The 18,213-nt window shown below is 42.7% G+C and overlaps 1 protein-coding gene across 1 annotated transcript in view; it reads left to right on the forward strand.

Annotated features, from left to right (window-relative positions):
* pigg (phosphatidylinositol glycan anchor biosynthesis class G (EMM blood group)) overlaps positions 1-18,213 on the forward strand; it is a 62,217-nt gene that overhangs the window by 27,644 nt on the left and 16,360 nt on the right. The window contains exons 9-10 of the mRNA XM_068326265.1: positions 1,279-1,682; positions 6,260-6,451. Of these exons, the coding sequence (XP_068182366.1) occupies positions 1,279-1,682; positions 6,260-6,451 (596 nt within the window). The remainder of the gene's footprint in view (positions 1-1,278; positions 1,683-6,259; positions 6,452-18,213) is intronic.

Raw genomic sequence — 18,213 nt, forward strand, 5'->3', positions numbered from 1 at the left:
GCCACCAGGAGCGTGAGCTGACGGTCGGAGGTGTTATACCTACGGGCCCCTTGTGTGTGTGTGATCAGGGCCTATACACACTAATATATAGACAGATTACTAGAGTGTACTATTAATTTCCCTTTGGGGATTATAACAGTTTGCAAAATAAGAAAATTACATTTATAAAAATAAACTTTTTGAATGCAAAGTTGAATTAGGTTTTTGTGTCTGTATTAAAAATTCTAATATATAAATTCTCCTGATGTTTACACAAATACCTCTGTTGTTTTTATGTTCCATTTACATTGATAGAATGCCTTGAACATAAAAAGTATGTAGAAAACTGACTCAGTCAAGGAAAACATGAGCAATAATTAATTTTGAGATTTTAAATTTGCCATCCAGGAGAGGATGGAGACACATGACCAGCAGCAGTGCTAGTGGAAAAGAATATTACAGCTGCTGCTGAAATGTGGCAGATTTTATCAATGTAGTCACAGCAATGTGAAATACAAGACGTGAATCCTCCTTCCTGTAATGGGAGGGTATAGCTCAGATTCCTGTACTGAATATATTATCAGTTCTCCTGAACTGACTTCACCTTGAAATATGAACTTGTGAGATAATTTAGTAACATACAGCATATATAATCTGGGAAACGTTCATGAAAATTTGGAAAGAAAAATTATGGAAATTTTAATGTATGATATTAAAATGCATGCAACCTGGAAGCTGCAGTACCAGAGTTGACTGATATTTTTGTTTGTTTATTGCGACATAAGTACCAAAACTGAATATTTAATGTCACACCATTTGAATAAAGTCGACAGGCATATATGGGAAAGCTGGTAACAATAAGAAAGGCTAAATCAATTGTGAAGCAGCCCAGGCTCACAGTGACCTGGAAATCTAGTCTGCAAGTAATATATATATAGACTCAGACTCCCCTCGTCTCCCAACACGAGCCGTGATGTTTGTCTGTACTTTATGATTGTTTGTGGAGCTAAATTATTGCTGCTGAACAAAGAGGCTGGCTGAACTTCATTTGAACTTTCTCTGAAAGGGACCGTGCCGACACCATTGAATGCTATAATTGGCTATAAGTTTGTGATTGGGCAAACACTTTCTTTTTATTAAATTTGATAGAAGGATAAATGACCAAACATCACTCTGGGAGAAAATAAATGTCCTCTTTATCTACCATTAAATGCGATGACTATCTAGTGTGCTAATAAATAAAACACAGCGGTTTGGATGGTGTTTTAGAACTTCACACACTTTCGTTTTCTTTCACAGTCGCCATTGAGGAGCGGTGGCAGTGAGTGGTGGTTGTCAGAACTGGATGTTTTGCTGCTCGCTGGCACCATTGGTCACACTCTGAGCTTGGCATCCAGCAGCTTCATAGAGGAAGAACACCAAACCTGGTACTTTCTGCTCAACACCCTCTGCCTTGCAGTCTTCCAAGATGTTTGTCGGAAGTACTTCAGAGAGCAGAGGAACTCTGGAGATGAAGAAGAGTATATTCTTCCTTCCAAAGACTGTCATCCCTCTGCTCACCCCAAGCCAGAGGTTTTCTCAGAGAAGTGGCTAGCGTTAGCCACACCGCCCTTTACGCTGGTCTGCATCCGACTGGTGCGCTCCCTCAACCAGACGGGTGTGCAGTGGGCTCATCTTCCTGACTTGGGACATTGGCTGAACAGGTTTGATTTCCTTATTTTCTTTACTGATAAATATTGTACAAGTCCTACATGTAGTAAACAGTAATTCCAGAAGGGACAGTTTTAAAGGCTTATGTGAATACAGGTAGTCCTCAACCTATGAACACGATTGGTTAGTGGACTGAATTGTTTGTTAGTGGCTATTTATTAAATTTCATTCTATAATTGCAGGTGGCACAGTGTGTAGCACTGTTGCTGTCTGGGTTCAAGTTCTTCCTCTGTGGAGTTTGTATATTCTTCCCGTGTCTGTGTGGGTTCTCTTCGTGTTCTCTGTTCTCTGGCTTCCTCCCACAATCTACCTAAACATGCAGTTTAGGTAGATTGTTTTGTGTGTTTTGGGTAGTTTGTCTTTTGTGTGGCTTCTTGGGGGCACCATTGACAGAATTTCCCCTGAACAATTTGTGACCCACAAATTGTGGTAGAAGCAAAAAAAAATAGATGGGTGGATAGATCTGTAATTACCATTGAAGGTCATTTGACAGCCGTTACATCCTCTAAATAAGAAAAATGTAGCCTCAAGAGGGCACAAGCCAGTGTCTTATTGTGCCGGTCCCAAGCCCGGATAAATACAGAGGGTTGTGTCAGGAAGGGCATCCAACATAAAACTTTTGCCAAATCAAACATGCAAATCAAATCTATGACTTCCATACTGGATTGGTCGAGGCCCGGGTTAACAACGACCACCATCAGTGCTACTTCTCTAAATTAGTAATATTCCCAAACTTTAAAAAAAACTTACCGACAACACACATTAAATAAAATACTGGATTATATTATTATATCGTAATGTAGTTTACTATTAGAAAGAAGAAGAGAGGGAAAGATTATTGTTAACAAGTTAACTAGCCTTTGCTTTATCAGCCATGATAAACTGAAGTATCCAAGGTGCGAAGTCCTTACTCACTGAGATTCTCGCAGAGACACGTACAAGGACAACCTGGGGTAGTTGGAGATGCACGAACATAGCGGCGTTGCTCGACGGGGTTGCAGCAGAATGGCGAACTGTTTGTAAGCTGGATGTTTGTATCTTGAGGACTACATATAAATGGAGAAACATGTTAAGACTGAACTCATCAACTATAGGATGAATTGATGACAACAGTGTTACTGTCAGCTCACTCTGTGGCTGGGCGGGAGCGGGAATCCAACCGCCAGTCTTGTGATCATTGGACGACCCGCTCTACCACTGAGCCACTGCCACATTAATTGTGTTAATATCACAACAAACATACATAAAGTAAATGTAAAAGTCAAAGTATTCTCTGCATAAAAAAGATGTCAGGGGAATATACATTTTACTTTGAAACAGTGCTTTTTAGAAAGGTATAGGTATGTGTGTGTAGAGAGACAGATGGCGAGAGAGGGTGAGATCTTCACCATCAGCTGTCAATGCAGCTGTGGGTTCCTTCCACAGGAAGCTTAAATCTCATTTGAATGACTGTCAAGAGCAAACAACAAACATGATTCAAACGACTGCCAGGTGACTCCATCCTCCCAGGGATGGGGGGGGGGGGGCAACAGCCTATTTGTGAAACCGGTACACGTGATGGGGTTTCAGCGACTCTAATTATAAATTTCCATCAAATATAAAGTTGACACAGAAGAGTACTTTTGTTTAACAGTACTTTAAGAATAAAAATAGTGACACATTATAGAATGATGAGATAGTTTCATTCAAAATCTTTTTTTTTTGATGTTACAAACAGAATATTATTAAAAGGTGAAGAGTTTCACCACTTAACCTGTGCGAATACATCTTTTTTCAAAACATTGGTAATCGACATAAATTGGCTTTGAAAGTGGCCGATGGCGGTCCAGCCTCCAATGTCCATGCAGAAATGCAATTTAGTTTTAAAAGGAGGCTCCATAGACCTCGTTCATGTTCATTTTGATATTTTCAGGAGAAGATTTATAAATCCTTTACATTGAATCTTACCTTTATATTCATACTTTTCTAAATTATGAGTATAATAAAGTCTTTAAATATATTACATTAATAATCCATAAAATTGAAGTTCTACTCATTTTGTTTTGCTGCTGTAACAATGATGAATACTAACCTTAACTTTAAAAATGACTGATGAGACCTTTTCAAGCAGCACTGGCACAATTTCACCTGCAGTCCAACATGTGAATACTGTAGTGTATTTTCTCATTCCACAGGAATATGTCAGCTAGGTCCCATAGACACGTTGAGTAGCAACATTCATGGATGTCTGTGTCCGTTCTCCCATATATCATGCTTTGTAAAAATGACAGGGGGATATCTTTTGAAAACTGCATTACTAATGCAGAAACAGTGAGCAGATCCAAGGCTCAAGGTTGGCGGCCCACTGCTTTGACTGGTTGTGGTGAGAGAAAGGGGAGAGAGAACAGATTTTAAATTCTATGCCACTATCTATTCTAATTCATAATCTCTATGAGCTCTAATTCAAGCTGTGGTCAATACACATGCAGCAGCTTTCAGGGTATTAATACGTTTTTCTCATATTTTAAATGACACTTTTTGTCTTCATTAAATGTATGTTTTTGTCTATCAGTGCAGCTGAGTCAATATTATAATCTAACAGCAGGTAAAATTGCCGATGAGCAGAGAAAACACATCATGAAAGAGTGAGGCAGTGCATCTCTGATCTCTAAAGAAACTGATCGCTCTTCAGAAACCATCAACCCAATGTTAAACTGGTACTGCAGTTTTACTGCCACAGATTATGCAGTTCCTCAAATCCATCAATTACAATGACAATGATCATCATCATACTATAGTTGGAATAATAAATCAAAATAATAAATTGTTTTTACCACAGTGATTAATATGCAGCTCGCTTTTTCCTGCTCCAAATTATTATCATATCAACTTTAGATTATACACTGTCCATCATCATCAATTAAAACCACTTTAAAACAGATTCTGTATAAAGATATTGTACATCTCAAGTTTCAATGTGTTGAACCTGACAGTTCTATATTAACATGATGAGAGGGCAGTTATTAGTCAGCCAGTCTGCCAGCTGGACTTTCTTACAACGTGGTTTTGGACTTGTTCTCTTCCAGCCAGGGTTGCAAACTGGTTTACACTCGTCATTGGTTTTGTTAGGTGGCAAAGAGTGTCAACATTAACCAAGTGGACTAGGAATTGTATGAATAACAAACAAATAGGAATATTTGTCTTTCTCTTGAACTTCTTGGAAGGTAAGAAATTTATTTCAAAGTGTGTTTGATAGAACGTTAAAACCATACATTCACTTGTTTGAGTGCAATAATTCCATGTCTGTTTCTATAGTTACTTTAACCACCACTGTTAAGATACAAAGACTTGAAAAATCTTTTTTGGTCTTGGTTCAGTGTAACACTTGTATAGCGGACGGATGTGAACAAAGTGCTGCTGTCAGAACTAATGGCTGCTGGTCTTGTGCCGCAGTGCATTTTCTTTATTATGTGGGAACATGTATGCGACAGGACATTATGAAACTCATTTCAGCTCAGCTCCAACTGAGGGTGAGAGGGGTTTGTGGTAAACAGGAGATTTTATAGTGGAAAGTTTTTTTTCTCACTGCTTAAGTGCTGTTGTTTAGTCAGTCACAGGTGAAGTCACATTGCAAGACAATAATTCAAAGACAGAGATGTCAAGTAGATGAGGATGAACTTTGTGTGCTGCTTACTGCAGACACGGGAGGTTCCGTCTCCATTTATCCTCCCACATAATGCAGATACCTGTAGCAGATCGCTATAACAAGTTCAAAGTCCTTTAGAGAAGTACAGGAAGTCATAGACATAACAAGGCCCTGAGTGATTTGGCCATTTTAACACTGTAAGGATTTTCTTCTTACACTGAGACATTTTAAAGTGTTTATCTGGCTGAGAGGCTGACAGGAAAATAGCCTTTGTGATTGCTCGGACTGATGAAAGACTGATTTCTCTGTGAAACTGACTGTCTCAGAGGCATTAATATTCTGTCAGCTGCACAGACCAGGGGATTATGGTTTCTTCTTTAACATGCATCACATTGTGAAGCAGAGATGTAGATTTTGACCTTTTTACGCTGTCCAGCGTTGCCCTTTCTTCATACCTGCACTGCCTGTTGCCTGGTTAATGAGATTCAGGTAGCCCTACAGCCCTACGCCATTACCTTGTTTCAGAGCAGCCACCTTCTTCTCCTGCCTGATCCATGTAACAGTTCAATACATGGTTTCTACTCAACTATGATGTGTCCATTTAGGACCTGTTTACTGTCCGTGCTCTGTGCAGTGAAAATCCAAACCACATGTCCTCAGATTCAATGGACAAATAAAGATCTTTGCCTCTTTAAAGTTTAAACTACTGCTGCAGGATGTGACTGTCAGTAATAGTCTCATCAACATGGCCTCAATTCCTCTCTAAATATCTAGTCCAAGGTTTAAGGTTCCTGTTTGGATTCATTAAATAATTGTATACGTTGCTGCTTATTATATTTGAATGTGAAATAGGGAAAAAGTTGAAACACTAGTGGAGAAATTAAATTCAGAACAACTTTCTTTCTTAATTATTTGACTGTTTTCTGTTTTGTTTTTTGTTTCTAGTTCTGAACACAAGATCGTTCTTTCCCTGTTGGCCGCTTTCTGTTTGGTTCTCATCTACTTCCTGGTTCAAAGACGGTGCTCATTGGTCTCTAAGGTCGCACTCGCCCTTGGACTTCTGGGCGTCTACAGCTACCGAGCCGCTGTTGGCAATGTCTCATTTCCCTGGCAACACTCTGGTCAAGCTTTGTCCAAGTAAGTATTTGGACCTTTATCCACCCCATCATCATTCTTTGTTGAAGATAACTTTCCTAATTTCCTCCCTATGCTGGTGAATGGGTTAGATGTTGCTTTCCTGCTGTTGAACATACGAGCTGCTCTACTGCATGTGTTATTGGGAGAAACACTTGGACCCACATTATTTTAAAATATGATTTTTTTAATTTACTTCCTGAGATCTACCAGCAGAAACTCTTCTCATCCAGGCCCTTGAATGATACATGTCTTAAATCAGTGACATAGGGGAGGGGCCATACAAACCATCACTATTTATTCAAATGAATGGCTTACTAAGAATTACTTTACTTTTGTCTTTTCTCCTCCAACATCCCACAATCTCAGCCACATTTTCTGTTCTGAATGCAAAGTGAAATTATCAAACACAAGTTATTATGCTAGGTCATTAGAGAAGGGATTGAGTGGAGCTATTGTAAAAGTAACATATCAACATACGTCCTACTCTAATCTTTCTGTGTACTGGAATAAATTCTAAAATTGTTCTTTTTTTAAAAAAAAAAGAAATTTCTTACTTCCATGATGAAAATAAAAAATCGGTGGTCAAATGCTACTACTCAGAGGGTTTGGAAGTTTTCAAGGCCACAGTGTGTTAAATAAAATAAAATATGTGATGGAAAGAATCATTTCTAAATCAGAAATCACCTGGTGGCAGCAAACAGCAGCAGTTTGGATATAATATGTTATGTCATTTTGAAAAACGATGTGCTTCTGGCAGAGCAGATGGTTTGGCTCTGGTGTTTATTGTTGGTTATTCAGTTATTCCACCACTTTACTCCAGACGAACCTCAACGATTACCGTATTTTCCGCACTATAAGGCGCACCTAAAAGCCTAAAATTTTCTCATAAACCCGTAGTGCGCCTTATAATCCGGTGCGTCTTATATATGGATTAATATTCATATTAATATTGGTTAAAAACATGATCGCTGAAGAAAAGCCGGCAGTCTGGCCGCTAGTCATGCCGCACTCCGCCACCAGAGGAGCCCCCTCACAAGGCACTCGGGCCCACGCCCCCTAACAACAGTAGTCAAGGGGCGTCACCGAAGTCCCGGCTCTGACTGAGCTGCTCTCAGACGGTAGAGCAGACTGTAGGAGCACCGGTGATGACGTAGCAACACATAAGGAACTTTCAACAATTCTATTAATAAAGTCTGACTGACTGATCTCAGTATTTCCTAACTATTTGGCGTCAGAAATAACCCAATTTAAACTTAATTGGTCTTAAAAATGCCATTGTGCTGTCTTCTGGAATCTAGTGACGGTCCATTCTATTAGTCTGTGGAAACACACGGAGAAACTGGCATAAAGGTGGATGAAAGACCCTCAAAGCTGAACTTCCAGCCTTTTCTGAAATTTCAAGAGCAGAGTCACTGCTAGACAAAGGTGCCAACGGGTGTGCTGCATTGATCTACAAATGTAGTTGATAGGTCTGGGCGGGCGGCGGAGGGGCGCATTCAGGCTTGTGTATTCTGTCAGCAGCGACGTGCGGTGAGATTCATGGCGGTGAGACACCGACGTTAAAGTCAGTTCTAGGAGTAAAACAGCGTCATATTTGACAGTAAATTAGCAGCCTGACATTAAAAATTAGTTTAAAAAATTGTTTAGGACACACAGCAGCAAATAGCTGCACCTCACCTCCGACTGGACTACCGATCGATCGAAACAATATTTCATTCATAAACGAAGACGAACGTCGGAGCTTAAATATCTGCTTCGAACTTCAGATCAGGAAATAATCCGGTCTGTTCGCACTGACTGCACTCGTAATTAATTTAACCAGTTTTTAATGTCAGGTTTTTTAATATGCGTGTTGACTTCTTTCTAAGATGGCAAAGTGATCAAGTGATCAGCTTTCCTTGATGAGCCTCAGAATGGCTTATTGACATGACAATAGGGGCCATTCAAAGGTAGTCAAGAAGTCATGAATGCAGTCATGACTGTCTGAGCAGCGCGGCTCCATCTAGTGGACGGATTGCGCAACTACAGCTGCTGCAGTTTATCAAATAAATTGCATTTATTTTTTATTGTGTGCGCTTTATAATCCGGTGTGCCTTATATCCATCCATCCATTCTCTTCCGCTTATCCGGGGTCGGGTCGCGGGGGCAGCAGCTTAAGCAGGGAAGCCCAGACTTCCCTCTCCCTAGCCACTTCATCCAGCTCCTCCGGGAGAATCCCAAGGCGTTCCCAGGCCAGCTGGGAGACATAGTCTCTCCAGCGTGTCCTGGGTCGTCCCCGGGGCCTCCTCCCGGTAGGACGTGCCCGGAACACCTCACCAGGGAGGCGTCCAGGAGGCATCCTAACCAGATGCCCGAGCCACCCCATCTGGCTCCTCTCGATGCGGAGGAGCAGCGGCTCGACTCTGAGTCCCTCCCGGATGACCAAACTCCTCACCCTATCTCTAAGGGAGAGCCCGGACACCCTACGGAGGAAACTCATTTCGGCCGCTTGTATCCGGGATCTCGTTCTTTCGGTCACGACCCATAGCTCGTGACCATAGGTGAGGGCAGGAACGTTGATCGACCGGTAAATTGAGAGCTTTGCCTTTCGGCTCAGCTCCTTCTTCACCACGACGGACCGATACAGAGTCCGCATCACTGCAGACGCTGCACCGATCCGCCTGTCGATCTCCCGTTCCATTGTACCCTCACTCGTGAACGAGACCCCAAGATACTTGAACTCCTCCACTTGGGGCAGGATCTCATCCCCAACCTGGAGAGGGCACTCCACCCTTTTCCGACTGAGGACCATGGTCTCAGATTTGGAGGTGCTGATTCTCATCCCAACCGCTTCACACTCGGCTGCGAACCGTTCCAGTGAGAGTTGGAGATCACGGCTTGATGAAGCCAACAGCACCACGTCGTCTGCAAAAAGCAGAGACGCGATACTGAGGCCACCAAACTGGACACCCTCAACGCCTTGGCTGCGCCTAGAAATTCTGTCCATAAAAGTTATGAACAGAATTGGTGACGAAGGGCAGCCTTGGCGGAGTCCAACCCTCACTGGAAACGAATCCGACTTACTGCCGGCAACGCGGACCAAACTCTGACATTGGTCGTACAGGGACCGAACAGCCCTTATCAAGGGGTCCGGTACCCCATACTCCCGAAGCACCCCCCACAGAACCCCCCGAGGAACACGGTCGAACGCCTTCTCCAAGTCCACAAAACACATGTAGACTGGTAGGGCGAACTCCCATGCCCCCTCAAGGACCCTGCGGAGGGTGTAGAGCTGGTCCACTGTTCCACGGCCAGGACGAAAAGCACACTGCTCCTCCTGAATCCGAGATTCAACTTCCCGACGGACCCTCCTCTCCAGAACCCCTGAATAGACCTTACCAGGGAGGCTGAGGAGTGTGATGCCCCTGTAGTTGGAGCACACCCTCCTGTCCCCCTTCTTAAAAAGGGGGACTACCACCCCAGTCTGCCAATCCAGAGGCACTGTCCCCGAAGTCCACGCGATGTTGCAGAGGTGTGTCAACCAGGACAGCCCCACAACATCCAGAGCCTTCAGGAACTCCGGGCGGATCTCATCCACCCCCGGGGCCCTGCCACCGAGGAGCTTTTTAACTACCTCGGTGACCTCAACCCCAGAGATAGGAGAGCCCGCCTCAGAGAACCCAGACTCTGCTTCCTCATGGGAAGGCGTGTCTGCGGGATTGAGGAGGTCTTCGAAGTATTCTCCCCACCGAGTCACAACGTCCCGAGTTGAGGTCAGCAGCTCCCCATCCCCACTATATACAGTGTGGATGCTGCACTGCTTCCCCCTCCCGAGACGCCTGATGGTGGACCAGAATTTCTTCGAAGCCGTCTTGAAGTCGTCCTCCAAGGCCTCACCGAACTCCTCCCACGCCCGGGTTTTTGCCTCAGCAACCACCAAAACCGCATTCCGTTTGGCCTGCTGGTACCTATCAGCTGCTTCAGGAGTCCCACAGGCCAAAATGGCCCGATAGGACTCCTTCTTCAGCTTGACGGCATCCCTTACCGCTGATGTCCACCAACGGGTTCTGGGGTTGCCGCCACGACAGGCACCGACCACCTTACGGCCGCAGCTGCGGTCGGCCGCCTCGACAATGGAGGCGCGGAACATGGTCCACTCAGACTCAATGTCCCCTGCCTCCCCCGGAACGTGAGTGAAGTTCTGCCGGAGGTAGGAGTTGAAACTCCTTCTGACAGGGGATTCCGCCAGGCGTTCCCAGCAGACCCTCACAATACGTTTGGGTCTGCCAGGTCGGACCGGCATCTTCCCCCACCATCGGAGCCAACACACCACCAGGTGGTGATCGGTTGACAGCTCCGCCCCTCTCTTCACCCGAGTGTCCAAGACATGTGGCCGCAAGTCCGATGACACGACCACAAAGTCGATCATCGAACTGCGGCCTAGGGTGTCCTGGTGCCAAGTGCACATATGGACACCCTTATGTCTGAACATGGTGTTCGTTATGGACAGTCCGTGACAAGCACAGAAGTCCAATAACTGAACACCGCTCGGGTTCTGATCGGGGGGGCCGTTCCTCCCAATCACACCCTTCCAGGTCTCACTGTCATTGCCCACGTGAGCATTGAAGTCCCCCAGCAGAACGATGGAGTCCCCAGTGGGAGCGCTCTCCAGCACCCCCTCCAAGGACTCTAAAAAGGGTGGGTACTCTGAACTGCTGTTTGGTGCATACGCACAAACAACAGTCAGGACCCAGCCCCCCACCCGAAGGCGGAGGGAGGCTACCCTCTCGTCCACCGGGGTGAACCCCAATGTATAGGCGCCAAGCCGGGGGGCTATAAGTATACCCACACCTGCTCGGCGTCTCTCACCATGGGCAACTCCAGAGTGGAAGAGAGTCCAACCCCTCTGGAGAGGACTGGTACCAGAGCCCAAGCTGTGTGTGGAGGTGAGCCCGACTATATCTAGTCGGAACTTCTCAACCTCACACACCAGCTCAGGCTCCTTCCCTGCCAGAGAGGTGACATTCCACGTCCCAAGAGCCAGCTTCTGTAGCCGGGGATCGGATCGCCAAGGTCCCTGCCTTCGGCCACCGCCCAGCTCACAATGCACCCGACCCCTATGGCCCCTTCCACAGGTGGTGAGCCCATGGGAAGAGGGACCCACGTTGTCCTTTCGGGCTGCTCCCGACCGGACCCCATGGGTGCAGGCCCGGCCACCAGGCGCTCGCCTTCGAGCCCCACCTACAGGCCTGGCTCCAGAGGGGGGCCCCGGTGACCCGCATCCGGGCAAGGGAAAACGTGTGTCAATGTTTTTCATCATCATGTGGGGTCTTTGAGCAGTACTTTGTCTGGTCCCTCACCTAGGACCTGTTTGCCATGGGTGACCCTACCAGGGGCAGAAAGCCCCAGACAACTTAGCTCCTAGGATCATTGGGACACACAAACCCCATCCACCACGATAAGGTGACCACTCAAGGAAGGGTGCGCCTTATATATGAAATAAATTGTCAAACAAACAAATTAGTGAGGGTGCGCCTTATAGTCCAGTGCGCCTTATAATGCAGAAAATACTGCATTGGATGACTTGCTTTTATCAGCCGTTCATGATCCTCAGAAGAAGAATTCTTAAGGCTTTCTTATCCTCTGACTCCTTATATGGTTATATGGTAGTCATCACTTAATATTATGGATGGATCTGATTTTTATGAACTTTTCTTTTTGTTTAAAATATCAATTTCTGTAATATTTTTATGAATGAATAACTGTTAGAACTAATTGGGGTAGTGAGTAGTTGCACTTATCAGCCCTAAAGTTGAATACTGTCACTTTAGCATTTAGGTTAAAAGAACGACTTCTGCTGCAGGGCATTAGGATAGTATTACAACACAAAATTCATATTAAACCAAGGAGATGCAAGAAACTTTCCTGGGCACTGTAATATTTAATAGTAAAAGGGTTCCCTGTTTTTTAGAGAAAAAGGTTTTTATCTCCTTAAATTGCTCTTAACTTCCTCTTGCTATCATTGAAAGATAACTCGTGGGAAGAGCTTAGAGTTCTTAAGGCTGCAGACGTGGTGAAACCCCCGTTGCATGGTGCTGATGGCAGAATCTTAAAAGCATCAAAATTTAATCGAGAATATTAGTGTCATAATCACATTAACTTTGTCCAGCTATTGATAAAACGATTCATATGATCCCCAACCCTTTGGTGTCTAGCGCAGTTACTCTGTGCGCCCAATAACTCAACCTAAATAATCCAAAATGCTGTTTAATGTGTGCCTTACAGATATATTATTATTCTTTAAGACTGATACCTCTTTAAATGGTTTTCATCTAATCCATTTGCACAATCTCTATTTAATAGCTGCGGTTATCAATGTCCAAAAAGAGAGAAAATCGACAATCTTGCAGCTTGTAAGTGTGGTAATTTTTCATTCCGTGGAGTGTAGCTTGGCAGGATTATCTGTTACGAGCCCCCGTCAGAAAATAATGAGGGTGCGGGGCTGCACACAGTTCTTTGTCTGGTTTTCCTGACCTCCCTTCATCTAAATCCAGTACCTTGCCTTCCCTAACCTCTCCTGTCCTCCTTGGCAGTCTCACACGAGCTCACCTAATTAAAAGCTCAACCTCTCACCCGTACCTACACAAAGACACCTGAGTGAAACCACACAGGGTCTCTGGATTCTTTAAAGCCTCTGTATGACTGATGAACTTGACAGGTGACCAAGGCCTTCAGCCTTTTCTTCAGACCTCACCAAGCTGATCATTACGGTGTTCCACCACACCAATTTATTTTAGACCTGGTCCATGCTGTGACTTTTGTGGTAAACTCCTTCATACAGCCGGACAAACTTCTTGGGATATTTTTGTATACTATGATAAATTTGTGTAAAAGCAGAAGCTATATTTGTGTAATTATACAACAGTAGTACAGACTTTGTGGTGTATTTTCTTTTTTTTTAAATAAGAAATGATTAAAAATCAGGTTTTCACTGCTGTGTTTTTCTTTCACATTTGTGAGTGTGAAATGGAATTTCTTTCTGTAATGACCCTTTGTTAAGTCAGTCCTCCTGGGGTGGACCTGTGTGTTTTATCAGCTTTGCCCCCTGATGCCCATCCTGTTCCCTCGTCTCCTTCGCATTGTGCATAAAGCGTAATTGCGTTGTTGAGTCTTTCAGAATGGCTAATGGGGTTGTGAACAGCTATCACCGCTATCTTTAAATGGTTCTTCTGTTGATGTCACTGTGGAAATTGTTTGTCTCCATCTTTTGTTTCTTCTCCCTCTCGGACACACCCTTCCTCATACCATTATCAAAAATCAACCTTCAAATAGACCAACAGAACTTAACCCCATTATTCTTAAGGTATTGAGAGATCACAGATTAGATTAGAGCTGTAAAATGTGTAAGTAGAAATGCACTCATGGTGTGTAAAGATAAATACACAATCCAATATAAAATAGTTCGGCATCAAACAGGAGGTGAAGAACCAGACCTGTTTGTTTCTGTTTGCATCATATCCATAGTTTGTTGCAGTCTCTGTCCTGCATCCCAGAATTTCTTGCGTACGTTCTACCAAACATGAAGCCACAAAAGGCTTTAAAATTTAAGCTTTTAACATTTGTTACGTCTTTGTTTTCATCTGTGTTTATATGTGCTACTCAAATGCACAAAAGGGTAACCCATTTTTCATGTCTTGTTGTTGTGAAAGTTTCCAGTTCAAATTATTCATGTATACGGATCCGTCTTAAAAATGGAAATATATTCAAACAAGTCTCAAAACACCTGTGAACCCCTGCTACAGGGACTCTCTCACACACACACACACACACACACACACACACACACACACACACACACACACACACACACACACACATACACTTTTCTTTTGCCCAGGAGGTAAAGCATGTCATAACCCCGTTCCAAAACCAATCTATGTTTGTACAATATCTCAGTGGTAACATTTAAAAATTAATTATCCTCAAATGACTTCAAAGAAACGTGTCCATTTTTCTTCGTCACACCTCTGTCTCAGAGAGAATGTGATTTATTTAATCTCAAAGATGAACACTGGATGCTGGCAGCTGACCAGGTATTGATCCAGTGGTTCCTTATAATTAGAAGTCCTGTCTGTAACCATTGTTTTAAAGTCTGCCACTTTGCCCCAGTGGCATTTCAGTAGTTGTGACTTGGACACACTCAGATTTATCCCACAGACAGTCTGGAATCAGACAAAGTGTCTGGGCCCTCCTCTTTTCCAAGACTCTGCTTCGAAGTTTTCCTCCGGCACTAAAACACTTGTTTTGGCCGATTCAACTGCTTTTGATTGATGCAGCTGATTGATAAGAGGCATTATCAAACATGTTACGGGGAATAGAGTTTCCTCCTTTTTCTTATTCACTTACCAGTGCTTGTTTCCTAGGTAACATGAAATCCAGACAGCTCCGCCGGACTGCAGCTTGATGAGCTACTGTTTTGTATCTTCTGCAACTGCTATTAACATTACAATGTGCAGCAAATGAGATCATAGTTGCCTTACGAAGTAATGTGGAAGATAACCCTGAGACTCCGAAAGCAAATCTGTTTTCTCCTAAGTTGAATGGTGTCTTAATAAGCAACAATCAAATGCCAGGGTCTGAAAAAACATCTGAGGGCCGCACACTGGGACCATGTGGGTGTTGTGTGATCTGCATTGACAAACAAACCTGCAACTGTCTTATTTCCTACAATCTAATATTGCAAATAGACGACTGATGCATGAAAGTATAAGACATTCACTGCTGTCTGCTAATAACCTAATTTTGGAATGTGTTACTATCTGAAGGTGCAAACATTACACTGTGCTCTCTAAGCATTTAATCATTTTCTGAATGTTGTTCACAATTGTTTTTTTTTCTCATTTTTAGCTGTGACCTAGCCCTTTGTATGACAATATGAACTACATCAGGCTATGAAGGGCTGTTTCCTATTCAGAAATATACTGTACACGAAGACAATTGACACTACAGTAGTTACAGTCAACATTTAAACTGGTTACAGCATTAGATTCTCTTCAATCTCCCTATTGAAGAGCCTAACTTTCTTGTTCATGTCTATTTAAAGCCAATATGCTGCAAGCAGGAATGGCAGGAACATGAGAGATTGCAGAGGTGCTCTAGCCACCTATCGCTCTTCTGTAGAAAAAATTATAGATTACATTACTTCACTAAACGACTGAGCCTAGAAGTGAAGAAACTCTTTTGATCTTAAAATAAACACCCGAGACATTGGCAAAAACTGTCTCTGCATTAAATCAAATCCAAACATGGATTTTCTAGTTTTTCCTCTGCATGAAATAATTATAAACAAAATCACTGCCACAGTGTTAGGGGAATGGTGAATAATGAAGAATAGCGCTGCATGGTGCCCATCACTCTGATAGAACAGGTTTCCATAAAACATGCTGATTAATAATAAATGTCCAATACTTGCTCAACTCCTCCAGGGTCAGTTATTATCCTGTAGGGATTTTGCAGATTTGACTGCATCCTGCTGCAAAGAAATGTCCCTTTACTCTGAGATAGGCTACAACTGAGAGGAAGTATGTTTTCTATGTCATGCTTATGAAAATAGCCTTTAGGAATTTTCAGTTTGGAAATATTTCTAGGACCTCTTCTGAGCCAGTGTTAAATATGGTCATCATTGTTCCGCAGGAGAACATAAAAAAGATGTATTCTTAATGGTTGGGATCATTTCTACATGTTACCATAAAAGCCTGATTTCACTGAAGCTGTAAGTAATTGACAAGTCAGTTTTTTCCCTCAATTTAAGTAGTTGTTAGTTCTCCTTATCCTCCCGTGAAGTAGAGCACAACAGCTTAACACTTCCATACATTTTACTGCTCCTTTTTTTTTTCTTTGTTTGGGGGGGGTGGGGTTCAGACTAATGTACCTAACTGCTCATTGTTGGATATATATTAATGAGTGTAAAGTAATTAAAAAAGGGTTAGGGAATAAAATCATTTCATTTACGTTTCTATGGAGAAAAAGCATTTGCTGAATGTCAAAAATGGAAATCAGACTAAATTTAATTGTCTTCATAATAGAAAGCATTTTTCTTTTAGAGCTTCAGTGTTGGGTCTTTAAGTGCGTATGCATTATTGATAGTTGGAAAAGGATTTTTGTGGAGCAAGCCTTTTAGAAGGAGAAGAGCCTTATGGAAACTAGTTTAGCTTTTATAGCTTCAGACTTTAGACCCAGACTTACTGTCATTGGGAAGTACAGCACAGGATTTGAATCTCACTGACGTTAATTTAATATTTACATAGTTTGCATTGGTGTAATAATTATCAGTGGAGCCTCCTGTGTCCTGAAGTTGTTTGCTATATTATGAGGAGACAAAACAGGTTGTATGATGAAATAGTTAAATAACCAGACAACAGTCACCTGACAGGGTAAGTAGGAAGGCAAACCATGAAATCACAGTCATCACAATGAACCTGCTTACACATCACTAACTTTTTTTTGTTATTACACAAAAAGATTATAACATTTGTTCATTCAAAATGCTGTATGTATTCGATGCTTACGTAGAATAACAGTTCTACTGATGTTAGGGTGGGGATCTATACGTTACCAATTGCGTAACAGACTGAAAAGTAAATTGACTGTACCAGGCTTAAAGCACTCTTACAAGCCAAAGCAGCAGTCCCTCATTCACACACATTCAAACTGTGGTCACAGAGACATCAATGAAAACACTACCTGCTCACCTGGAGCAATAATAACTATTCACACAATCATCACACAAGGATGGACCAGCCATTAGAAGTATCGGCATTTTGCCCAAGGATACTTTGACATGTAGACAGCGGGGGGCCGCAGATCGAACCGCACACGTGATAATAAATGGATGACGTCACTACCTCCTCAGCTGCTGTGAGATTTTAGAATTGATTCACGAAGGACATTTGAAAAGCAAACCGATACGAAAAAGGACAGCAGAAATGTCAGACAGCTCGAACCAGAAAGCTGCATTATTTATTTTAGATAATACAGTCGCTCCTGGAAATTGCAGCTGGAAAACATGCCTGCCAATTTCAATATCTCCTTAATGCAAATCAACTGTTGCTCACAACATTAGGATCAATAAATTGTTGAACTGAAGCCGGAACTGGTTATGCAAAAGGCAAAGAGTATGAGCATTAGTTTACTAATAAGAGACAAACGTAAATCAGGTTGAAAATCGCATTGATTCCTAAATTCATGAACATTTCCAGCTCGTGAACAATAAGCCTTCTATGCGTTCTCCTGAGAGAGTTACAGAACTTTAAATTTGAAGTCTCAAGCCTCGAGGCAGTAACATAACCGTTGCCCGCTGAGATGTGTGTGTTTACAGGAAATAACAGCTGAGGAAAGCTGTCAGAAAAACGGCTAAATGTGAAAGCTGCAATTTACAGCACTGCTAGACTGATAACCTTATTCAGAATATTTAAATATTTCACTCAATAACTCATTAAGTTGTAAAAACTGGATGCATGGAATTCACTTTAGTTTTTGGCCTCATCCAAGTGAAAGAAAATTTTTTGATTGATCCGTGATCAATACCAATACATTAGTGCACACAGTACCAGCTGCCTACACCAGACTTGGCAGCAAAGTCAGGCCCAGAATAAAACGTTGTCTTTAGTGGTTTATAGTCGTGACGCCTGCATTATTGCATGTTAATGTATAGATGACGTACTGTGTAAAAGTTTTGATGTAACCAAGCCAGAAAATACTGATTTCAGTTGAATTCATGTTTG

This window comes from Antennarius striatus, chromosome 10 (assembly GCF_040054535.1).
Source record: "Antennarius striatus isolate MH-2024 chromosome 10, ASM4005453v1, whole genome shotgun sequence".
Lineage (NCBI taxonomy): Eukaryota > Metazoa > Chordata > Actinopteri > Lophiiformes > Antennariidae > Antennarius > Antennarius striatus.